The 26,025-nt window shown below is 43.5% G+C and overlaps 1 protein-coding gene across 1 annotated transcript in view; it reads right to left on the bottom strand.

Moving 5' to 3' along the window:
- Nucleotides 1-23,382, bottom strand: part of NCOA6 (nuclear receptor coactivator 6) — a 33,278-nt gene extending 9,896 nt beyond the window's left edge. Inside the window, exons 1-8 of the mRNA XM_009999846.1 lie at nt 23,148-23,382; nt 19,361-19,516; nt 18,379-18,501; nt 16,883-17,011; nt 14,379-15,194; nt 11,424-11,570; nt 9,384-10,494; nt 3,578-3,699 (exon numbers count right to left, since the gene is read on the bottom strand). Of these exons, the coding sequence (XP_009998148.1) occupies nt 3,578-3,699; nt 9,384-10,494; nt 11,424-11,570; nt 14,379-15,194; nt 16,883-17,011; nt 18,379-18,501; nt 19,361-19,516; nt 23,148-23,382 (2,839 nt within the window). The remainder of the gene's footprint in view (nt 1-3,577; nt 3,700-9,383; nt 10,495-11,423; nt 11,571-14,378; nt 15,195-16,882; nt 17,012-18,378; nt 18,502-19,360; nt 19,517-23,147) is intronic.
- Between the last annotated feature and the right edge of the window lie 2,643 nt (nt 23,383-26,025).

The following is a 26,025-nucleotide window of genomic DNA, read 5'->3' as shown; positions in this document are numbered from 1 at the left end:
GCGGTGCCAGACCCGCCGGGCCCGGGAGTGCCCTGCTTGACAGCGCCGGGGGCTGCGGGGGGCGTGGGTTTGGGGTCTGGTTCTGCCGGTGGCTGCTCCGTTCCCAGGCTATTGGGAAGCGACGTTTCCAGTCCCTGCCCTTCGGCTTCTCCGTCCAAAACGTATTGCTCTTCCCCTTTCTCAAGGGAGCCAGTGACTTTCTTGCAGGCTTTAGTCAGCAAGAGTTGGCCAATCTTGTCTACCTTGCCCTTCCCCTTACTGGATGAAACGGGGCTGCGTCTGTTCCCAGAGCCTGGGCTGCTGGTGAGGAGAGGTGACACCACAGGGCCCGGCTGTGCCGCTGTGACAGGGCACTGCTCACCCGACCCGCTGCCTTGGTGGGCCTCCTCCAGGCTGAAGTCTTTGCCTTGCTGAGCAGGAACACTGGAAGAAGTTGTAGCGGGAGAAGGCAGCTGAGCAGGAGGTGCCAAGGGACTGAGAACAAGCGGCCGGCTGGTGGGAACACTAGGAACGGGGCTGCTGGATGATGTGCTGGGGGGTGTGGGCCCAGGGAACTTGATACTCTGTGGTAGATGCAAAGGCCCAACAACTGCAACTGACTGAGGCATCAGACTAGAGTTAGAAGTCATGGGGGCTGCTGGGATCGCGCTGGACTGAGAGCCCTTCATTACCTGAATTATGGAGGACGAGTTGATGAAGACGGGTGTAATGAACTGTGGCCGCGCGCCAGACTGAGCTGTTGTCTGTCCCTCAGAAACCATCACCTTGTTCCCTACGTTGGGCATTGTGACAACAGTTGACACTAATGCAGGTTGCAAGTGAGATGGCAATGGTGCTGATGTATTAGCAGAAGATGTAATAGGGTTTGACGTTACAAAAACTGTTATCTGGCTGGGGGGTAAAGGACCTGAAATGGAGGAAGAGCTGACAGGTCTCTGCATTACCGGAGGAACACTCTGTGCAATGGTTGAGTTTACTTCTCCCGGTTCCTGGTGCCCTGGATTGGAACAGGGCTCACTGGTTTGAGGTAAGCTCAGGGAACTAGATGGCTCTTTGCTCGAGGATGAATCCTGCAGTGGAGGAATGACAGCTATCTTCTTTAGCTCCTCACCAGTGGTGACTATGGATGCCATTTCGAGTCCAGTCACCCCAGAAGGCTTAATGGTTACATTAGGAGCTCCAGAATTATCCAGAAGTTGACTTAAAGAAGTTGGTGCTTCCCTCATAGCTGGAGATACCATGGTTTTACTTTCCTCAGAGACTGGAAGCTTAGTGGTGTCTGAGGCCTGACTGTCTTTTTTCGACTGTTCTTCTGGAACCAACACTTTCACTTCTGGAGTAGGGATACCTTTTAGTTCAATACTGGGCTGGTCTTTGTTACCTTGGACACTTGGACACTCGTTATCTTGAGGCACACTAAGGGTCTCTTTATTGTCTTCAAGAATGCCAGTTGCAGCAGGTACAGAAATTGCAGGATTCTGATTACTTACCAGGTTATTATTTTGAAAACTTGTAGTCACAGGTGTTGGTAAAGAAGAGGGACCAGCCATCATGTTTCTTTGTAATTCCATGTTCTGCAGGAGAGATGGAGTCTGCTGAGTTGTCAAGGATAATTTAGCTGTTTTGGAATTCTGTCTGCCAGGGCTTGATGTAGTTTTCCTGCTGGATCCAGGACTGGACCTTCGACTATTGCTTGGGCTTGCTCTCTTTGTTCCTCCAGTGTTGGTTTGCTTTCCTGAATTCATGGCCACGTTTTCCAATTTGTGTGACTGAGGAGCAGCAAAACTAGACTGATTGTTAATTGTGAGATTTGACGGGGCTTGTCCAATGGCCTTCAAAGTAGTGGGATTAAGACCCTGCTGATCAAATCCTCTATTGAGATTAGGCCTGGGAGGTAAAGGAATATTAATTTGGGGAGGGAACAGGCCAGCTATAGAAGCATTGAGTCTCTCTGGAGACAGGCTAATTTCTGATGGTTCTGTGCTTGGTGGACGGTTATTAGGAGTCTGAGGATAGTATGGCCTTGGGCTTGCTCTGTTAGGAGTTTTAGGCCTTGAAGTTTGTGATGGGGTGGCAACATTTGGAAAATGGTGTGTAAGAGTGGTAGGCAGAGAATTAGACTGCTGCTGGGGACTTGCACCTTGGGCAGTTGAAAGTGTGGATGGTCCAGGTTTGGGTCCCGTCATCATTAATTGGTTCTGTGAAACTACTAAATGAGACGTCAAATTATTCTGACCTCCTGATGCTGGGGGGCCTTCAGCTCCACCTCCTTCTGGAAGGGAGGACACTGATGAAACCTCTCCGAGGGGTGAGCTGGAAGGATTCTGTACAGTATCTTGATAAACCATTTTTCTTGCATTATTTCCCAGAGGAGGATTGCCTGGCAAGGACATTCTTTGTTTATCAGGAGACGGAGGCACCGACCCAGGACCTTGGAGGTTCACCATTACTGGCATGTTACCGCTCTGCTGCATCGGCATTCGCTGGGCGTCTGGGTTCAGAGGCCCTCTAGGTGGGTGAACCCCTTGTGGCACAGGGAGCCGGACTGATTTGGGATCCTGCTGCATCATGAGCATCATCATCATCTGCTGCTGCTGCTGTGGGGTTTGTGGGGGTGCCTGGGCTTGCTGTGGTGGTGGCTGTGGCGGCTGCTGCGGCTGCTGTGCATGTGGCATGAGCTGAGGTGGCATCTGCTGAAGTGGCCTTTGTTCCACTGGCTGAGATGGATAACCTAAGATAACAAGACGATACATTAATTAAAACCAAACAAACAGCAGAGAAAACACAATTTCTGCAATGAACGAAGTACAGCCAGGAGCCTGTTGATCTTACACGACACTTTAGAGGTAAAGACAAAGATTTCACTTCATTCTTAACAATATTTTTACTTCATGTATGTATTATGACATGGAATTGGAGATCTCTGTAGAGTAGCAGATCAGCTATTAGCTATTACTCTACATTCATGCCACCTGAAAAATCTCTGCAGCTGTCCCTGGGCTTGCTTTCAATTACAAATGCAGAGGTGGACTGATTAATACTCCTTAAAACAAACGCAGGAGTTTGACAGGCCCTGTGAGGCATGGGCTGGCATACCTGTACCTGTTAGAGATCTTCCACCTTCCAGTCTACAAAGCAGAATCTGCCATGTATTAGTTTGCCAAAAATGGTGCCAAGAATCACCTGTGTGGCTTATAATATAAAGTCTTCTGTGGACTTTGCACTTCCCTATGTGCAAAGGGTATTTCCAACTGCAACTCCTGTTTCTTAATGCTGGAAAGTCACCTACTGGTTAATGCTGAATTTTCAAGGCATCAGTCTGTGATGCAGCTAGAAATACACATTTCTTTAACAATTACGTTAGTGCTGAATAATTCAATGTGATGCCTGGCGTGATACACAAGAATGTTGCTACCTCTTCATTTTGAGTTAATTCAAAGAAAACATTTAAACAAAGGAACCAATTAGTTTTTGACTTGAAAGTGTGATAAAACAAATAAAACAGAACTGCCACAAAGATCAGGAAAAGCTCTCCCATAGTTGTTAAATACAGATAATCACAGAAAAATCCTACTACCTGGTGGCCTACTTGCAAAATCTGTAAGTTTAGGGCCTGAATTATCTAAAGTCATTCCTTGTTCTCCAGACATCGACGACTGATCACTCTCCTCCAGGCCAGAGGAACGTGGTTCTGAAGCACTGAAAGAAAAATCATTGCAATTAAATCAGTGTTTAGCTTCTGCTTCTATAACTAAGTAATTAATTGCTAGCACTTCTCCCTGACCTGCAGGTAACTCACTGAAGTGCACCACTGCCTCGGGTGGAACATGAAAACACAAGCAGAGCCCAGTTCTGCCGACAGTCACTCCTGCACCTCAAATGCTACCGAAAGGGAAACAAGTTGCCTGGTGCTCTATTCATCTGAAACATCTCCCTCCTTGGTTTCTACCCAGTTTTCTAAGAGGATGCCAGTGGATATTCCAAAAAGATACATACATTTAAACTAAACAGGCTTCTCTCTGCTGCCACACTTTGTCCTGGTTTTGCTGGGGTAGAACCACAGAACCAATTTTCAGTTCAGAAAAGCTGCATTTTTGAGAAGAATGCAGCTCTCAATTTGGTGAGAACAAAGTTGATAAGACACTTTGTTTTAGTTTGTGGCCCGCCTGGGTATGCAGGTTTCCATAGTGATCAAGGTCTCCAGCAATCTCCAGCCAGCTGGTGCTAGGGTGAGGAGCAGTGAGAGCCCAGCAGCTGACCCAGGCTGGCCAACAGAAGTGATCAGGCCAGAACATCATGCTTGGTATGAACTGGGAAGTTCCTAGGGACTGCTCTTGCTCTCTCTCTCTCTCTCTCAGTGGCCACCATCCCTGGAGGGTCTCATCTGTCCCTCTACTCCCCAGACCCACTCTCCTGCTTGCTGTGACCATCTGGCTGGAACTATGGTGCTGGCAGGGTTCCACACTTGGCATCCACTGCTGGGAACGCATCACTCACAACCATGGGCATGGGCTGAGTATAACATTGTGTCCTTTATAAAAGTATGTTATTTTATTAAACGTTTCCATTTTAATTTACAGGTATCTTCTTTTCCAATTCCAGATTCCCACCTCAAGTGGGGAGAGCTTGATGGTGCTAGAAGAGCTGCTTAACCCAGATACAGATAAGTAAGTATCATCGGTAGATGCACATAAATAGCTAAGTTTGTATCAAGCATTTTAAGTCATGCACCTTTGTGGGATACTGGGGCTCTGTAATTATCATAGAGCACAGAATGGTTTGGGTTGGAAGGGACCTTAAAGATCATCCAGTTCCAACCCCCCTGTCACGGGCAGGGACAAACCCCACCAGCCCAGGCTGCTCCAAGTCCCATCCAGCCTGCCCTTGGACACTTCCAGGGATGGGGCAGCCACAGCTTCCCTGGGCAACCTGGGCCAGGTTCTCACCAACCTCACAGGGAAGAATTTATTCCTACAATCTCAACTCAATCTCCTTGCTTCCAGTTTGAAGTCATTCCCCCTCAACCTATCACTCGATGCCCTTGTAAGAAGTCTCTCTCCAGCTTTTCCTTCTTGAGCTTTCTTTCTTTTCTCTCTCTCTTCCTCCCCCCTTTTCAGGTACTGGAAGGTGCTCTCGGGTCTCCCTGGAGCCTTCTCTTCTCCAGGCTGAACACCCCAACTCTCCCAGCCTGTCTCCAGAGCAGAGCTGCTCCAGCCCAAGGATCATCTCCGTGGCCTCCTCTGGACTCACTCCAACACCTCCATGTCTGTCTCACACTGCAGGCCCCAGAGCAGGACCCAGCCCTACGGGGGGGGGCTCACTGGAGCCCTGCTGGTCACACTGCTGGGGACAGCCCAGGACATGGCTGGTTTCTGGGCTGCCAGTGCACATTGCCAGCTCATGTCCAGCTTTTCATCCACCAATACCCCCAAGTTGTTCTTCAGGGGTACTTGATGCTTCAGGGAACTCTCTGGGACAATTAAAAACTGTTCAGAATCAGTGGCAAATAATTCATAGAATCACAGACTGATTTGGGTTAGAAGGGACCTTAAAGATCATCTAGTTTCAAACTCCCTGCATGGGCAGGGACACCTCCCACGAGGGGTGGGGGTGTCTTCCATCAAGATAACTTTTGCAGACTTAGAAAGCAGCACGTTTGGATAGCAATCAATATATATGGTCAGAGGATGCAAGAGAAAGAGGGATGGAGAATAAAAGCCCTTCACTGCTTCTCAGATTCAGGAACGTGTAGGCTGCAGGGAAGCCTACGTAATAAAGAGCTCTTGAGTTACAACTACAGACAAAATAAGCCCACTGCCAACACAGAGGCAGAATAATGCAGAAATCTCAAGGACAAAAGCCATGTTCAGCAAAAGAAGAATTTGAAGTAAATAAAGGCAGAGAGATCTGTCTTAATTATACTTGAGAGTAACAGTTTCTGGTATTTCTAGAGCTGCCATGGAGAGAGCCTGGCCTGTTCTAATGTCCTATTAACTCCCTAACCAACATTCAAAACAGTGTGTGAATTCCAAGTCTCTGAACTTGCAACTGGTCAGAACTGGGGAGAACATAAAGCAAGAGGGAAGCAAGGTAAGAAATGGGACAAACACAGAACCCTTCCAAGCACTGCTGCTCAGCAGGCAAAGATTGCCAAGGAAAGTAGCTGGAGTTAAACCTTTGGTCTAATCCAGCAGACCACCAGTTTTTGTCATGCAGTTGTCATAGGTTTGCATGCTTCCACCCAGAAATATGAAAACTGGCAAAATGCATACAGGTGCCCCAAAAGCATGATATCAACAGCCACAAATGAACAAAAATGTTGGCAACAAAAGCAACCAGAGGAGCTTCAGCCTTTGATGCAGATGCCAGAAACATGACTGGGAATAACTGCCTGCAACGATTAATATCATCTTACATTTGTTATTGTGCCATTTATCATTTCTTTATAGTGGTGGGAGATCAAAAAAATGCTAGAAATACAGATTAGCTAAAAAGCAGATGCACAGCATCACTGTACAAACAGGTTTCATCTAGAAAACCATCGTGGTGGAAAACCAATTCTTCAAAACCAGCTCCAGGCATCTGTGGCAAGCTGTGCAAACCCTGCAAAGCACACAGGAGTTTTGGTGCTAGCAAAGAGAAGCAGCTTCTGCAGGCAAGACTGCTGGAAAATGTAAACATAATCTGAATTTTGAATGTAGTTGAAATTCACTGGGCACCCAAATTCTGAACATAACAAGCAAGATGAGAAGTTTATGTGTGAGACACAAATATTCCATATTTCTTCTTCTCTCCTATTGCTCTGGATGTAAAAGAAAAGCAAAGCTCAACTGCACATGAGGTACTGCATATTGTTGTAAGTGAACCCCTTCCCACCGCTGTTGCATTCTCAAGCATGACCTTCAGATACAAAATCCCTCAGCAGAGAGGGAACTCCAGAAGTCAAAGAAACTCCAAAAGCAACAGCACACCCCAAAACCCAAACCTTAAAAGGGTTGCAGATGCTGAAGGAATGTATGCAAAAATAAAATTCAGTACAGGTGAAGCAGAACCAGCCCTGCTGACAGCGTACAATGTTCTGCAACAACTTCTGCTTTTCTAGAAAGGCACGTGTCCTCCGGTGCTAAATGAGTTTCATCTCCCACAAGTCCAGGAGAGCTGGCACCTCCAGACCTGTGGTTAAAAGCTTTTGGAATCTGGTTGAGAAGAGCACCTTGATGCTGCTCCCCTCTGTACATCACACCTCACCCTGGTCCTACCCAGAAAGACCTTACTCTGGTGTCACCAAGGTGTCCTGATTTGAGCCAATAGTCAACAGTGACACAAGGGCACTACTTCTGTTCCAGCAGGGATGTTCAGAGTCTGTGCACAGGGGAACATCCCACAACTGTGTGGGCATCTATTTAATCATATTAACTAACAGGTTTTATCTACAATCACATTTCATCTTTTTTCCTTCAGTTTACATTCCATTACCTACACTATTAAGGTTCAGAAAACAGATGCAATCACTTTTGAACAACCTACTTTTCCAAAATGTCTTTGTTTTCATTCCAGTGCCGAGTTGCTCAATTTAGCAAACCCTTAAACTATTTTAGACTCCACTGAATAAACTCTGTCAATAGCTCTCTTATCCTCTTTACATTTCAATATGGCTCAGTCTAGAAACCTTATTATTATTGGTACTTTTGTTGGTATATTATCTCTCATAAATGATTTCTAAGAAAAAAAACCAACAAAATTGTTTTTTAGAGTATTTATCAGATTGGCTGAATTTCCAAACAAAGTTTGCTGCTCTAAATTCTAAAATATATGAGGAAAAATTACAGAGAAAAAGCTGGGATGAAAAGCATCCTTCCTGCTTCTGACACCAAAGAAAGTGATCCACATCAGAATTAAAAGAATCAGCAATTCCAAGAAAGGAAATTCCTTGCTAGGGAAGCCAAGAGCTTTACAGCCAGCTTTCACTGCAGTCACCCTCCTTTTCCTGGAGAAGAATTTCAAGTTTTATCAGCATAGTTCCCTTCTTAGTGGTCCTGCAAGGACAAATTGATTAATATGTATATATAACCCACTAATAACCAGAATGCTAATCCATCTAATTGCCAAAACAGCATTCTGCAGGTTGCTCTGGCAAGTGAAAGGTCACTGAAAATAAGTGACAGAGTAAGTACAAAGTGGTGTTTCTTTTGTTAAGTACACTGAAATTTGATTAAATGCTTCATTGATGAGCTAGGAATTCCTTCGAGTTGTCACAGCTCCACAGAAAAGTTGCAATTTAGGCTTAATTTATTGTGAAGTATTTTTAACAACCAAATAGTCTTGTGAGACTTTGTAAGCTCAGAGAAGAGCTTGAAATATCCCTTTCTTGATATTCCTAGGCTGAAGCTGCCTGATCATCAGTAAAATCAATAAAAACAAAAACCTAATGGGGCTTTTCTTTAATGATTAACAGCTTTTCTGTTCAGCAGAGAGTGCTAACTCGTCTGCTCCCCCTGAATCCCTTATCATTTCCGTGGCAAGACAGCTCACTACAGTGGTGGTTACTATTCTTTTATTGGAATCTATATAGAGTGGAAACATTTTATTTGTAATTTTTTTTACATAGCACCAGATCTTTCCTACCTAGAAATACAAAGTTATTTTTATCTTTGATTTGGGGGGGAAAAACCAACCCAAACCAACCCCAAATTTCCATAAAAGATGCAGATGACTAATAGTGACACAAGGTTTGCATGTTTTACTGCAACTGATCAGCAGTGCCTACTGGTGGGATATGAATGGCTGTCGGGTAGCTGCTCCCCAACAGGAATGTTTTTAATACAAAGAAAAGACATTGTTACTGTTTGAAGACACCTGCATAGCTTTGAATGTCAGGTGAACAAGGCAGGAAAATACCTGCTTGCTATTTAAGACTCTGTAGGATCTGATATCTCAAAGTCAGAGGCTGCACATTCTACCATTATGCTACTACTGTTCTTTACAGCTGGACCATACACTACTTGGTGCAATATACTGTTACAAGCTATTCCTGCCAAATTACTTGCACTTCAAATCTCTGGAATGGCAAAGACATCTCCATGCCCCCATATACTTCCCGTTCCACACAGCCAAAAAGGGTCAAAGCTAGAAAGCTCGGCACATTGTCACCAGTGGTGCTCTGATAATGGGACTTATAACCAAGCTGGAATATTTTCATGTTTGTGATTTTTTTTAAATCTTGAAGACTTGCCAGTGGATTATCATTTAACTCTTGAGAGAAACTGCTAGAATGTAAAATAATACAGGTCCTTTCTCACCCCATACTTGCTGAAAAAACACTGACAAGTTGCCTGGGGAGCTTCCCCATGCCCCATATAAAAACTATGTAATATTCAACCTACGTTGTTTGTTCTAGTTGTTGATTATTTTTCTTCTTCCTTGGAGGCTTCTTCTTCTTTGGCTTGCTGGCATTCTGATTGTTTTGTTTGTTGTTCACACCAAAGTGTCCTGCTGATATATCACTTTGTAGAAGGTTAACCAAGAGCGGACTTGTGAGCGTAACATCTTTATTGACAGGAAAAACAGGATTCTGCCCACAGGAAATCTGATTCCCATTTGGCGTTCCACTAAAGCCCGTGTTGAAAGGCAGCCCATGGCCTGAGAAATGACTCCCTGAAGTGTTGTTGTTTCCTTGCATTGCTTGCATATGGGAAGGCACCATGTTTGACTGCTGCACAGGAACATCAGGTAACATCTGCGTCAAGTTCACATCATTATTTGCTGTAGTAGTAGTATCCCCAAGTTGCTGAGATACATGAGGACCAGGTCCAGTAGGTCTTAAAACTTGCCCTTGAATTCCCATAACCTGAGAAGGATTACCATTCACAGGGCCCTGCTGAGCCATCATCTGCCCAGTGAATTGCACCATGTTTCCTTGCATGTTTGGGGTTGGTCCTCTCATCAGTTGAGCTGGCCCCGTCATCACATTGGACTGGTTTTGAGAACTAAAAGGCTGTTTATTTCCTTGCATCTGAGTGGCCATCATCTGTTCCATCATGGAGTTTTGCTGTAACAAGACCTGGCCCTGAGGTCCCATCATCTGATTGTGTGTAGACATCATCTGTTGTCCCTGCTGAGGAATCATCTGTTTGGGTGGGGTCATCCTCTGGGGAGAAGGACCAAGATTTTGGTTTTGTGGTGTCACCATCATTTGGCCTTGTGGCATGAGCTGAGTTCGAGACATTATCATCTGGTTTTGAGGGTTCAGTGACCCCTGAGCCTGGATGTTTACCATCTGGCCTTGAGAAGATACAATTTGCTGATGCATTCCCATAAGTTGAGACTGTGGTCCTTGCTGAGGCTGTCCCTGGATGTTGCCCATGTTAACTTGTGGCACCCCACTAGAACCAGCTTGCTGATTTCCATGAAGTCCCATTAGATTGGTCTGCATCATATTTGGTGGGCCATGTGGTGCTTGCATCTGATTTTGAGGAGGTCCAGATCCTTGTCCACCTTAAAAAAAAATTGCCAGTAAGAATCTGATTGGAGTGGAATAAGAGTTTTCACAACTTTTGATGTGGAGGAAGTACTCAAAAATGGTTCTCCTCCCTTTTCCAATGAACTGGAATATCTGACACATTTGCAGTCCTATGATGCAGTATTTGAGGCTACAGATACATGTTAGTTGTCAAAATAAAACAACACACTTCTCAAAACAAACACTTAGACCAGGACTCCCCTGGACCCCACTGAAGACATAACAGAAATTTAACTGCAGTTATTACCTGTACATCAGTTTGAAAATCTTCCATAATTATCACTTAACCCAGCAGAATAATTCCAAATAAGCTTCAAACCTTGAGGTTATTTTACAATGAGTTAAAATATAAATACCCATGGAATACTGATGAAGTGATGTTACCAGGGTATCTGTAATCCAGACAATAGGCTAATAATCAAATTGTTAAATGGAGACATTTATGAACTAAAGATTTATTTTTTACAGAACTGGCTATAAATAGACCTCCAAAGGAATGAATAAATAACCTTTTCAAAGCAGAACAAGATTATTTTGTTATTTTGCTTCTAAGATAGTAACACAGGTGTTTGGTTTTTTTCTGGACAAGACATTCCTTTTGCATTATATCTTTATTACCCCTGTCTTCCAAATTGCAATGCTACTTTCTTAAGAAATACTCTGATTCAAATACCACAGCCCTAATAAAAAAATTGAAATTTGAAATTTGTTTGAAAACCATGAGCAGCCTTCTGCTTTTATTCTCCTCATTTAACACTAGACACAGGGTGCCCTGCAGCCCCAGCCACCTAACTCCCTAGTGCTGCCAAGGGTTTAATGCTTTGGTATCTGTGTTACCCAAGTCAAGGAGTCATTTTCTGCCAAAAAAATAAAGAACCTGAGGACCCCCCCATCCCAGGCAGACCTGTGTGCTGCACGTTCTGGGCAGTCTGCAGCTGCGGTGCCCCGCTGCTCCCCGCAGCTCCCGGAGCTGTGGAAGGCACCTGAGCCTGCAGGAAGTTCTGGCTTGTCTGGCCCGAGGGGAACCCTGGCGGGAGGCGCTTGGCCATTCCTGAACACAAGAATTGTCTCGTTAGTAAGTATGGAAAACAGGAAGGAAAAAAGAAAGAGAAAAGTGTCCAAGAGGAAGAATACCTTTGAGTGGCATGATCCAGACCTAAGCAGAAATGATTTCTGCCAATATACACAACCCACTGAAGACATTTAAAGTTCTTATCTGTTCAAGAACACTGCCTAACCAGCTACTATGACCCAGTTCAAACTGTAATTTAAGTACAAAGCTTGCCCCACAGAGAAGGTGAAAAGTCTTCGGTTGACTTTTTAGAAACTACAAATTAAAGCAACAGGTGGCAGTTTTCCTCTCTGCTGCATCTCCAGCTCTTATCAGGCCCTTCACTTGCTCCACATATGCAAACAGTAGTTACTTGTGTCTTTGTTGCAGTGGTGTGCTCCTCTCAACAACCTCACCATAACACTCTGGTGCACACTCCTTAGCCCCCCGTTGCACTGCTCCTGGGTGTAAGCAGCCTTAGAGTAACTTCTTGACCTAGAGGGGGCTGAGTAGCCTCTTGAGACATCATTCCCCTCATTGAAGCCCCCCTGCTACTCCTACTGTGACCGCAAGTCACACCACCAGCCCCTGCCTGGCATTACCCACCCTTCAGCAGAGCACACCCCCACCACTGCCCTGGGACAGAGCAAAACCTTCCCTCTCCCCAGCACCCTGAGCAGCAGCACCCCAGGGCTGAACAGAACCCTCTTCCTTTGAACTCACTGTCAAACAGATGGTGTCACAGACCATGAAGCAACCCTGTCCTCCCTGTTCTGACCCACCACCTGTAGTCAGAATTTGACTTGGATTCCTTCTCCACTTACAGCTTCCTTGCACACCTGATTGTATTGCTTGTGTTAATTACTTTGGTCTTAGGTTTGTAATTAAGATTTCAAGATAATCAACTTTACAGGTCAAACAACAGAACACATCTGCAGATATGGACACATACTTCTTGAAACATCCCACCCTTGCACTGTACTTTTAATTCTAGTCAACTTTTAGGAAAGTTTTGCAAGTAGGAATGTTTGAACTGAGAAAAAAAGTGTAAATTTGGCCTATTCCAAATCTAATTCTGATTTGCTAAACTAGCTAGTTGAAATGGGAAGCATTCAAATGTATTCATTTACATCAAATCTTTAAATGCAAAATGGCTTAAAAACTGAAAGGTCTATAACTGCAAATTTATTAACATATTAATTGCAGCAAGGAACATGCATGCACAGGAGCCAGGCAAAGATCTCAGCAAGTGGAAGCAACACAACTTTGTTGAAGCCAATCGAGTCCTGGCTTTTTAGATAAGCTAAGGATACAGCTCACAGCAGGATTATTGATTTTAACAGTAAAGTCTGCAGTGAGTACAAATAATGCATTAGGATAGTTTGTTTGGGTATCTTTTTTAACTAAAAAAAAAAAAAAAGTAGTTTGGTTTGTAGCAGCTTTACTTAGCATAACCTCTGTATGCTAACCTCTGTATCCTTCTTTTCTATCCAGAGGTCATGGCTATGCTACCTAGAGGAAATGACTCCTGAAGGGGACTTATGGCTGGTGAGGCAAAACTGTATAGGGAAATGTGACTATAAAAATTATCAGTACCCTGTCTCCATCTAGAAGAAGTTAAGATATACCAAGTACAGGAAACTGGCAGATCTTAAGAACAGTTTGGAAAAGGATAAATTTGAAACTGAGGCAATTAATGTGAACCATATTCATTCAAATTCAAATGAGACCCATGGTATGAACAGTGAAAACAAGAAGCTTGCCCAGATCAGCAAACCAAGAAATGGGTATTCCTTACACATTCAGATGTACAGAGTGACAATGCAAGGAACTAAAACATATATATATATGTGCATGCGTGTGTGGGTGGACAAAGAACATAGTCATATTTTATAAGCACAGAAAGAAAATACTTTAAAGGCTTAAGCAAGAGCTTGTGTGTGGGTATCTGAGAGCAGCCACTCAAGAGAAAAATGAACAAATGACACAGCAGAGAGAAGTGGTACAAATCTGGCAGAGAACTACAAAAGACTCAAGGGGAAAAAAACACCAAGGACACAAAAGAGATCTTGGGATTGGACAATGAAACTCCTGCCCTGTTAGAAAAAAGAATTCTAGGAGTAGTAAGTAAAGGATGTGAGTGCAGAAGTGCAAGGAGAAAACTAGAGACAACACAACAAAAGGGAAGTTAAAATCTCCCTTGAACTCCTAATTTTAGAATAGGGAGTACAGAGCATGGCAATAATAGCTTCTTCCTCTTCTATATGGGAAGAAACTGATGACAAAGAGAGGGTCAAGAAGAGACACCTACAACTTAGAAAGGAAGATGCAAACTAACACCTCACTTCTGTAGCAGAAAATGTAAATAGTTACAGACAAAGCTGAATAGAGAAAGAGAATGTTCATTTGTTCTTATTACACTAAAAAAATATCCCCTCCCTCCAACTCTCAACAAAAGACCACCACCAAACCAAAAGCGAAAGCCCACAGCATCACTGAATATCCTAAACTTGCCTAAAGGTAACAGAAGAACTGTAAAGAGGAGAACTCCAGGCATAACCAGCAGCTACATGGACCAGCTCTTTCTGCAGTGGCCCAGAGTCTACCTTAGGCTGCCCCTGTGACACTGCAGGACAGAGACAGGCAGTGGAGATGAAGTGATGCTGATACTAATTCACCAGTCTCCCACTATACACTCAGACCTTTATTCTGCTTTTTACAGCATCTTTTCAAATCTAACAGCAACATCAGTTCTAGCCATTTTATGTTTCTTTTCTTTTTAAAATAAAAGGTCTCAGTACTTCTTACCTCCTAAGCCAGGGTGTAAACTTTGTGGACCTTGGTTTTGCTGCTGCATCACCATGAAGTTGGGGGGTACATTCCCCTGCTGCACCATGGGATTACGACTAGGAGAACTGACAGGCTGCTGGAATCCCTGGGGAATTGTGCTACTCTGGGGAGGCCTTGGTCCCATCTGCTGCTGCGGCTGGTTAACTGTTGGAGATGATGCAGGAGATCCCTGCTGGAAGGAGGAGGGAGAGGAAGCAGGAGACTTGTTGGTCAGGTGGGGTTGTTGTAGTGGTGTAGGAACCCGTGAGGGCCCTCCCTGAAGGCTTTTCATTTGAGGAGCAGTAAACTGGCCAGGATTGCTGATTTGGGGAAAGTTTGAGTGAGCCTGGGAAGCTTGCTGGCTTCCAAAAGGATATGGAGGTGGAGGATGAGTTGGAGTTTGTACTGTTGCTAGAGATGGTCTTGCTTGAAGTTGCTGCTGCATTTGTCCAGGTAATGGGGCCTTTTTCCAACCCTGGTTTACTGTCAATGTACCCAGTGCTCCCTGGGTTGGAGGAGGCTGAAGTGCTCCAGCAGGAAGCTGGTTCCAGCCAGGGGGAACTGGAACCTGTGCTGGTGAAGTAAATGAAGGTCGAATGCCCTGCTGTGGCTGCTGATGTGGCTGAGGAGGACGTGTCTGCAACTGCGTCTGCTGCTGGAGCTGCTGAAAGTTGGCTGGGTTCATCTGCCTGTTTACAGGAATTGACTGCATTGAATGGAGCTGGGGAGCTAAAGATCCCGATGGATGATTTTGCTGCTGGATATTTAGCCCAGATAAGAGTGGGTCCATTGCATCTATTAAAATAGCAAAGAAAAGTAAAAAAACATAACCTACTGTAGACAAAACCCACCCCAAACCAAAAGGGTAAGTTCCATTTGCTCACTCTGCATACAAACTCATGCTCCAGTGCTCCCATTTCACCAAAGCAGAAGACAGTGCTTTAGAAGTTTTCATAATGTTTAGGAACCCTGACAAATCAGGTATCATCAATTGATAACCCCTAGAATAACGCATGATAGCTCCCCCGTACTTGTTGGTACAGGCCTTGTACACCCTGAGAACTGTAGAATCACAGAACATCTTGAGTTGGAAGGGACCCCATAAGGACCATTGAGTCCAACTCCATGCTCCTCACAGTACCACCTAAAACTAAACCATACAACCAAGAACATTATCCAGACACTCCTTGAACTGTGACAGGCTTGGGGCCCTGGGGAGCGTGTTTCAGAGACTGACCACCCTCCAGTGAAGAACTTTTTCCTAATGTCCAACCTGAACTTCCCCTGACACAGCTTCATTCCATCTCCTCGTGTCCTATCGCTGGTCACCAGAGAGAGGAGATCAGCACCTCCCCCTCTGCTGCCCCCCTTGAGGAACTTGTAGACTGCGATGAGGTCCCCCCTCAGCCTTCTCTTCTCCAAGCTGAACAAGCCAAGTGACCCCAGCTGCTCCTCATAAGTCTTGCCCTTGAGACCTTTCACCACCTTGGTCACCCTCCTCTGGACTCATTAGTCTGATGTCCTCCTTCTGTTGAGGGTCCAGCCCTGCCCACAGTGCTGGAGGTGGGGCCATCCCAGCACAGTGGGACAGTCCCCTCCCTTGGCTGGCTGACAATGCTGGGCCTGATGCACCCAGGACACAGCTCTTTTGGCTGCCAGGGCAAACTGTTGACTTCTGGTCACCCTGCCTAGTATTTTCCTAATATCCAATATGAACCTCCCTTGGTGCAACTTGATACCATTTCCTCTTGTCCTATCACTGGTCACCAGGGAGAAGAGGCCAACACCCACCTCACTACAAAATAACCCACCTGTTGGGGCTATCAACCCAACCAGTTAAAAAGTGGTAAAATGAGGAATTAAGGCAGTATATTAAGCTAACATTCCCCAAAAATGTAAAACATCTTATGAAAAGAGCTTTTACTAAGAGCAACCACTGCAGAGGTCTCCAGAAGCTGGAAGTGCTGCCACCATCTTATTGAGGAATCTTCTTCTGTAGTTCCAAAATGCAAGTAACTTGTACTGGTAGAATTGTGAAGAGTAAACCCTAAACACTCACACACCCCCAGATCCTCAATCCTTAAACTTCCAGCCCACTTACCCCTCCTGAAAAGCACTTGTGCTTAGTCTGGTGCACATGATTCCTACCAGAGATGTCTACCTCATCCAACCAACCTTCATCTTAACCTTTATCTAAACACTGAGCTCAGTCACAACAACCCCCTGCAAACATATCACTGCTGCTGCTCAATGCATTTGATCAAAACAGCCAGCAAGCTGGTGACTTATCAGGCACCCCAATTACTTGAGAAGTTCGTTCAGATTAATGGGGGACTCTTCCACAGAAAGAGTAACTCCCAGGAAGCGCAGGGGGAGTCCGGGACAATCCTGGAGTACTCTTATGAGTACATGCTCAAGCCTGTGTGCTGAAGAATAACAAGTGAGGAATATTTTCAGATCAGTACTGTGACTGTTTTTACCACCTGGCTGTGAGGAAGGCCGAGGTGTTCTTGGCTGCAGCTCAGCACTAGCACCACCTGCCACCATAGAGGAGGACACATTTCCACTCTGGGACATCATGACAGCTGCAGCATTGCTCATTCTTATTAAACCTTAAAAAATAGAAATAAAAATTATCGAGTCTTGCAGTTTTTACACAGAGAAAAAAATGAGGTTTTTTCCATAAAAAATTAATTTTTCAACAAAACATTTATTGAAATGTCAAGAATGATTTGTCTGAAATAATCTGAGGACATGTACCTCTGTCTGAAAGCTTAGATAAATCAAACAAGTTAAGGTGATGTTGAAACCAAACCTTTAAAAAAGGCTCTAGACACTGCAGACTCAGGGATTATTTGAGCCTGCCTTGACACAACTCACCAGGTGACAAAATTGTATCCAAGATATACACCTACCAGGGTTTTTGCAAAATCTGGTACTAGAAAGTAACAGGTGTTTGTAAGAAAGAAAAATGTCAATGTTTCACTTTCACAGGCTCCTATTCCATAAAATATTGCTGACCTGTTTGCTATATTGTTGTTATATTTATACCATTTATATTTATCCTGTTGACCTGCAGACAGGAAATAAAACTCCTGATGATCACAGGGAAGATCAGAGCAGCTGCTTTCAAATTAAACCTTTATTTACATGTTTTACACTCCTTGTTAGGCACAAGTAGTTAACTACTGTTTAATCAGGTTTCTACAGAGGTGAAATGTTCTTTCAATTCCTTCCCAGCAATAGCCACACATGTATCTTACATCAGCTCTGACAAAAAATGTTCCCAGGGTTTTTTTTTATTGCTTTAATTCTATTTACTAAGATACTAATTATTTTGCCTTCATATTCAGGTCTTAGAATAAATTACAGAGTAGCTTTCTTTTAACACTTCATAAAATCTAACTTTTGTAATTAAATGACTTATGCATATACAAGTGCTCTAAAAGGTAGAGCTGAATAAAAATACACCTCTCCACAAAAATTAATTTTCTATAATCAGATCTCAAAAGTTTATCAGGAAATAAAATGGCTAACAAGGTGGCAGTGTCCTGTCCTCCCTAAAGTTATCATGGATTTAATCTAAACCAGTTTATTATTGCACACTGAGTGAAGGCTTATGCTCATTTTCAGAAAGGCAGCCAAGCAGAAACCTGTGATCATTTGTGCACATTTCAAAGTGATTTCACTAAACAATGCAAAACACCAAAAACAGCCCCCAAATTGCCAAACCCTCAAAAAAACCCTCAAACCAAACCAATCTGCTCCTCTACCCAATTCATTCCAATGTTAGTTGGACAAAATGCAGCCAAGTATTTAGTTTACGTAAGGTGGGATGTGGTTTGACAGTGCAGAAACAAGAACACACTAATTAAAATGGCAATTCTAATTCTGCAAACAATAGTGAAAATTAATTACTAGCTTAGTAACAAATTTCAAAGTGTATCAAGCTAAACAAATAAAACCAAGAGGATTTTACCTTGTCCTCCTTGCATGGGGAAGCCAGTTTCCATTCGAAGGGCATTGCTTGCTCCCAGGGGCCCGTTGATCCGGACATCCTGGCTTCTGTTCTGAGCTAAAGCTAAATTGATAGCACCTTCCCCTAAAAATAAGGCAGTTTGGGTGAACTGAATGATACAAAGAAAAGCAGAAAATAGCCATTTTCAATAGGATATCTAGAAAATGTCAACGAAGGAAGGACAAACTTTTCCTATAGATGGACAGTTACGGGTCACACTACCCTGCTCCTCTGGATTTCAATTTTAAGAAAAACTAACATCATGACAAGCATTAAATGCCCTTGGCTTCATCCTGAGTGTGCTCTTGGACAAGTGTCCAGAATGGATATTTTAATTGTGAAATCCACTGATAATTTGTTTTGAAGAAAGCCTCATATGAAACAATTACAGGGAAAAAAATCATAGATAGGTTTGGGTTGGAAGCAACCTTGAAGACCACCTAGATCCAAGCCCCTGCACGGGCAGGGACGCCTGCCCTTCCCAGACCAGGTTGCTTAGAGCCACACCCAACCTGCCCTTCAACACTTCCAGGGATGGGGCTTCCACAACAACCCTGGGCAACCTGGTCCAGTGTGTCACCACCCTCATAATAAAGAATTTCCTCCTAATATCTAATCTAAATCTCCCCTCTTCAAGTTTTCAACCATTGTCCCTTGTCCTCTCACTACATGCCCATGCAAAAAGTCTTATAGGGCACATTTTGCTAACACTCAAAAAACATTTTTCAGGAGGTTTCCTGATGCTCAGAGAATTTTCAGCTCATTGTTACCATTAAACCTACTCTTGACAGACTACAAGTCTTGAGCTACCTTTTCACTGAAGTCATTCTCCAAATTACTAAATTAGAAGCTTTGCATCATTAACAAAGAACAGAAAATCGCTTGCTGAGTATCATTAAATTAGAAGCTTAATGCCTTTGGAAGCAGATTGAGTGTGAAATACCTTCAATTTGAACAGAGAGAATCCCCAGGTCCCGAAGCTGTTGGTTATTGCTCTGAGCCAGAACTCGCAGCCGCTCCGCAGCTTCACGGGGGATGTTGAAGGTAACGCGGACGCTGTTCCAAGGCTCGATCTTCTGTAGCTTTAACTTGTTGGATTCTTGAAAGGAAAACAGAGTCAGTGCCAAGGCAGTTTTCAAACAACTACGATGAAATAACTTGGTGAAAAAAAGCAAAGCTGAAAAAAAAAACAACCCCACCAAACCAAAACAATTATTTGGCTTTGAAAATCTTGAGTGGTTGGTGTCAGGCAGAGGAGACTTCTCCAACACAGGCACATGGTGCCCAACACTACCAAAACACCTTGGGTACATTCCAAAAATTCACTATGTAAAAACTACCCACTTGAGAACAAACATAACAGGCAACACAACCACTTCATAACATTACTCAAAAAATGGAAATATTCTGTGGATAAGCTACTTTAGAAACATAAAACAGATATAGTGAATCTGGTAGCAAACCAGATACATGAAAAAATAAAACTCCTAATTCTTAAACTACTCACTTGACAAACACTTGACAGTGCCAACAGAGTCCTAACAGTAGTTCATTCATTTCTAATGTATTATTTAGTATTTTCTGAACAGTTGTGTTCAGTCCACTGTAAAAACCACATCTTAAATTAATGCCAAATATTTAGTCGCCGTTTTTCTGAAAACCTGTTCTACAGGTGAGTGTTTCTACATAGATCAAGTGTTCAAAAAGTAACAAGTGGGAACCAGAAAAATGTCAGGCTGCCACGTTGGTACCACTTCTCTGAAGTGGTACCAAAGTAAGTTATTGCTACTAAATGCATTTAAGGATAATTTTTTTAAATATATGTCTAATACAGGTTTATAAGTGTGCAGTTTCTAGCTTTGGGAAGAGGAAGTCTCTTTGAAAACAGGCAATGTTGGCCCAAATTTTTATCAGCCAGTTATCAGATTTACTAAAAGTTTGTTGACTTTCTGATTCTGAAGAACAGGCCATTTAAAAACTGAGTAACTTATTCCTATTTAGGAATCTCTTGTCCCCCAGGTCCTCTCTGCACCTAAAGTAACAGTATTAATAGATTCATCCTCTTTCTACCTATAAACACACTTTTGGCCAGAAACGTGACAGAAGCAGTTTCAAAACTTCCATTTGTGGAGGTCTGAACAGTCCTGTATCTACTGTTATTAATGTTCCAGTATTATACACATTAAAATTGAATTATCAGTTTCAGTACTTCTAGACACAAGAACTCACATCTCTTGGTTTTCAAACATTCCATCTGCCAAGTCTAAACCAATGTTCTTCACCCACCCAAGATTCTGAATCAGTTTCAGTAATTGTCATATGGATAATTTTCAAATTAATTTGATGCTGATTGTAAAACTTTGCTTTCTGCTTTCTCAGCTGATATCTGAACCACAATTATTAACCCTGCCATGAATATTGATAACAAATCCAGCATGCAGATGCCTTTGTATAATCAAGGCAACTCCATACACTGTTCAGTCTGCACTGAATGTGCTTCCATTCCAAAACCACCCAGTCAATCCATGAGATGAACACATCTCCTTCTGCACCAGTCACTGCCTGCTTCATGAGTTTCCGTAAGGCCAAATGTTGGGTCCTGCACTTTGGCCAAAACAACCCCAGGTAACACTACAGTCTTGAGGAGGAGTGGCTGGAGAGCTGCCCAGCAGAGATGGACCTGGGGGTGCTGGTTGACAGCAGCTCAACATGAGCCAGTAATGTGCCCGGGTGGCCAAGAAGGTCAGCACCACCCTGGCCTGCATCAGGAACAGTGTGACCAGCAGCACCAGGGAGGTGATCCTGCCCCTCTGCTCAGCCTTGGGGAGGCTGCACCTCGAGCACTGGGGGCAGGTTTGGGCATCACAGGATAGGAAGGATATGGAGGTGCTGGAGAGGGGGCAGAGAAGGGCAACCAGGCTGATGAGGGGTCTGGAGAACAGGCTGAGCTGGAGCTGTTCAGCCTGGAGAGGGGAGACCTCATTGCTCTGTGCAACTACTTGAGAAGTTGTGGTGAGGTGGGTGTTGGGCTCTTCTCCCTGGTCACCAGCAATGGGACAAGAGTAGATGGGGTCAAGCTGCACCAGGGGAGGTTCAGATTGGATATGAGGAAAAATTTCTTCCCAGAAAGTGTTGAGGCCTTGGAACAGGCTGCCCAGGGAGGTGGTGGAGGCACCATCCCTGGAGGTGTTCAAAAAAGGTGTGGATGTGGGGATTCATAAGATGGTTTAGCGGCTGGGGGGTGTAGGGGGGATGGCTGGACTTGATGGTCTTGAAGGTCTTTTCCAACTTTAATGAAGATTTTATGATTCTGCTTCCAACTGTTTATAAGATACAGCTCAAAACAGTGGTATTTCTTCACAGTATTTTTCTTTTATCCCAGCTTTTTTATCTCCCCAGCAAGTACTGCAAGAACTGACATCAGACCAACTGACTACAACTGAACAAAATGGAAAGAGAGAAAAACGTGACCAAGAAATCCAGTCTGGTTATTCAGAAGTCACAGGTTCTTTTTCTGAAGAAGTATTTTACATTATTGAAAAAGCAATGCAATTAACATTTAAAAATCTAATCTAGGAAGGGGGATTCTTCACGGTCCAGTGTAACTTCCAAAGACCATGCACAAGCAGAGCAGCGTGCTGAGATGGGAACCTACAGTTACGAGGAAAAGCTTGGTTCGCTACCAGGAGAAAGGGGGAAAGTAAATGGGCAAGGAGGTGGGTGTTAGCCTGCAGTTACATGACATCATGCCCAGTCAGAACTGGGCTGCTGTGGGCAGAATGTCCAAGGCTCCCCTGGCTATGTGCTCCTGCCACGACATCTCAGACAACCCACCTGGATTCACCTGGTTCTTTAGCAAACTACTAACAGCAACAAATTAAGAGGATGATCTAACAGCAATAGCAGGTGTCAGTTATGTGGGATGAGGGGCCCTGCTGGGGAAACTGGGAGCAGGGAGGGAACACATCACTGATCCCAGCACTGACCCAAACCACCACCACACTGCACCCTTCCCAAGGGAGCGCTCTTCCTTAAGAAAGATTATTCTTGAACAAGCAAGACAATGTAACTGGGCAGCTGTGAGCCATCATGGTGAGACCCTCTGAAAAGATGCTCAGATGGTGGACAAATGTCTTTTTCCAGATCTAGATGCACTGGTAAAAGATGCTTTTGTCCCCAAAAGATGTCACTGTCCCAAAAGCCTGTTGTCACTAACTACACAGCTGTCTCCACAGCTCACTGGGCGTATGAGGTCAGAGCACACCACATCCCCCATCAGAAAAGTAAGAATCAGGTAGGAGAGGTCAGTGTAGCAGCAAAGAGGCAGAAATGTCTTGAACTGACACAGTTACTTAAGAGTGAACCTATCTTCAGGTGAACTGCAGTGGTTAAATTGGATAGTTTTGGTAGAGAAAAAATCTCCTGTGTGGACAAGGCCCACTTCACCTCCATGTGACAGAGCAATGTGTGTGGAATGCTGAAAAATGACAGAGAAAAAAAGCAAGTAAAACATGGGAACTGAATAGGAATAAATGAACTCACTAATGAAAAACTGTAAAACAAGTGCTGAAATCTGTACTCTGTGTCTCTGAGAACAGCTCCCAATTCATTGCAAATAACCCAAACAAATCTTATTACAAAGTAACTCAAAACCAATCTACTTACTTGTACAAGCACACTGACTACGAAAATAAAAAGGACAGGTGAAAAATGACAAGCAAGTACATTACCCATGTGTAAAAGGCCAGGCACATTCTCCAGTATGATCTCCAGTTTCTGCTCAAGGTCTCTGTCACCTATATTTCCTTTAAAAGCCACAAAGATTGTGGAATCCTCAGGAGCAGCCTCCTGTTTCAGTTCATCTTCCTCCAGTCCTGAATCAAAATCCACCTCTAAATCTTCCATAGCTGAGGAGTACAAGGAGGCATATGTATCTTTGACGTTAGGTAGATCATCCAAAACCATTGTTTCCAACAATGGGAACCTGTCAGACATTATGATGATGCTTGGAAAGGAAAAAAAATAATTATAGTAAGTATAATAGTAAGTGTGTAAAGACATTAGCAACTGCTTTTAGGGACAAACAAGATCATTGACAGACAAACCTACCAGGTGACCCAGTGCTAGGGTCTGTGAGACAAACGGTGCAGCTCTGAACCCCGTGGCCATTGCAGTATCCAGGCTGCTCGTCCACTAGAACAGACAGAAGTGGTTTCCTGACAGAATTCTGCTGCACATGACTTGAGCAGTATTCCAGTTGACCTAAACAACAGTGGGTAGAAAGAAAGGCAGAGGGGGGAAATAAAACAAGAAGTCAATGACATTCATCTTCATAAAGTAGAGAGGAGCAGTGAGCACCCAGCACTAATTCTGCAGTGCCCAACTGCCCAGACATTGTAAGACTCACAGAAGCAATCACAGAAACCCCACTAACTACAGATGAAATTTTGGGCACTGCTTTGTCAGCAAAGCTGCAGGAAAGCATAGAATGCTTTTACCAGGAGAAACTTAACATATGACAAGTATTTTACTCACATCCAGGGAAATCTCAGGTGCACTGTGCCTTCTTTCTAGAAGTTTGTAAAGATTTATGTGTTTTCAGCTGCTCATTCACATTACAACCTGAAATTTGCTCCCCCCTGTGCTAACCCACAACTGCCCCCATGCCTGAAGCTTGGAGAAGAATTAATTCAGTAGATCAAGTCACACACCTGATGCCTTTTACATTATAAAATGTCTAGTCATTGCAATAGATTTTACTTGGCATTATGACAGCAAGCTGAGCTGTTATCTCTACAGTAGCACAACCTCTGACAACAGTTATCCATACATCTCTGGTGAATAATTCCAATGTTTATTTAATTGGGAGACATTTTCCCACTCTGACAGAAGCCACCACAAGGCCTATGGCAGTAACTCCTCCAGACCTCTGTTCTCATGCTCAACACTTTGCAAGTGTTGCTAAGAGATTAAAACCATCTCTACCAACAGCCAAAGGTGATGTCAAAACCAAGAGAGGGACTTGCTCCTGAGTACCCCTGTCAAAACCAAACCAGTTTGACAGCCAGGACTACCAAGACCCCATAACTCCAAAGCTGATGGTGCTCAGCACAACCCACCAAAAACGTTTAGTTCAGGTGACATCCCCTCGAATAGGACACAGATTGGGTTTTTGGCAGAGGTTCAAGTTCTCAAACACAAATTAAAACCACAACTCTGAGATCAAAGGAGAGCTGCAGATTCTGGCCAGAAAACAGCCTTTTTAAATAAAGAAGATAACTGTGTTAGACAAACTTGGCTTGAAGTCTATGTTGTTCGCACACTCACATTATGTCACTGAAGTGACAGTATCACAAACAAATACACAAGGACTCAGAAGTCACAAAACACCCACAGTCTCTATGTCTAGTCTATTACTGTGATTTTCTGAAATCCCCTGCAACCCTACGTTACACTAGGCAGGGTAAGTGGCATTAACTAATAATGACCTATTTCCCACCGAGTTCCTGTCTTCACACTGCAGCACCAGACATTCATTCTCAAACACAACTCAGTTAATTTTGTCTCATAACCTCTTCTGCAGTCTTGCAAGAGACAGTGAGAAAAAAAATTTCACAGCCACCGATCTATTTCCATAGTGCTTCCACGAGTTACTTATTATTACCATGGAAATTCTAGAGATGGGGAATAGAGATCAAAATGTTAAAATTCATTACCAGGTGAACACAGAGAGAATTCAAACTTACTTTTTTTTTTTACCCAGACTCTTTGCTGCTCAGATCTGCATCTAAATTACAGGTCTGAGTGTTTGGCACCTCCATTAAGTCCAACTACTCAGTTTCATGTCAGGTGCTCAGAAAATGAGAATGTCAATTAATATCCATCTGTGAAAAAGCTGTTTTAATTGATTTGCACACATAATTTCTTGGACAGGGAACTTCCTTACCAAAGCTGGCCTTACACCAACCAGGACAGAATTCCTTCTCCCTCTGCATTCCTACACCATTCATTACCTATACACTGACTTCAGGGAGAAAGGAGCTGGGAGTCCCATACAAATAATCTTTTTAACAACCAAGCACAGTCATTGTGTGCACTGAATGAGGCAAGCATCCTATGAAATAAAAGAAATATATTTTGAAGAAAATTACAGAGAAAATAATTTATCTGAAAATCTTAAGTTTTTCAAGGAGAGAGATCTCAGCTCAATATACAGGCTCTTGTGTACAGAAAAAGCACAAGGAATTGGGGGGCATGGGGTGTTCCACCTTCAGCAAGAAACATGAATACTTCTGACAGTCCCTGTCAAGAAAGAAATAAATTGTCTTCTGTAAGAACATTTCAAATAATTTTTGGAATTAAGTGTCTGAAGCATCCATCTTCTCTGTGAAAGTACAGAAGACCCCCAGTCTGCTCAAACCATGCTTTTAAAGACGTCACTAAAGTGCTGCAGTTCAGAACCAGATGCCACCAGCCTGGCCTCAATGTGCCAAAATCTGACTGGATTTGTTAAAATTATGTTATGAAATATAGTTTGTTTAATCCTGAAGGCACACAGGCCTTTTTTCCATTTGACTCAGAAAATCATGGAATTGTAGGGTAAGCTTG

Source organism: Chaetura pelagica, unplaced genomic scaffold (assembly GCF_000747805.2).
Source record: "Chaetura pelagica isolate M959 unplaced genomic scaffold, ChaPel_1.0 scaffold146, whole genome shotgun sequence".
Classification (NCBI taxonomy): domain Eukaryota; kingdom Metazoa; phylum Chordata; class Aves; order Apodiformes; family Apodidae; genus Chaetura; species Chaetura pelagica.
The sequence above is the reverse complement of the archived record's forward strand: the minus strand, read 5'-3'. Positions and strand labels throughout refer to the sequence as shown.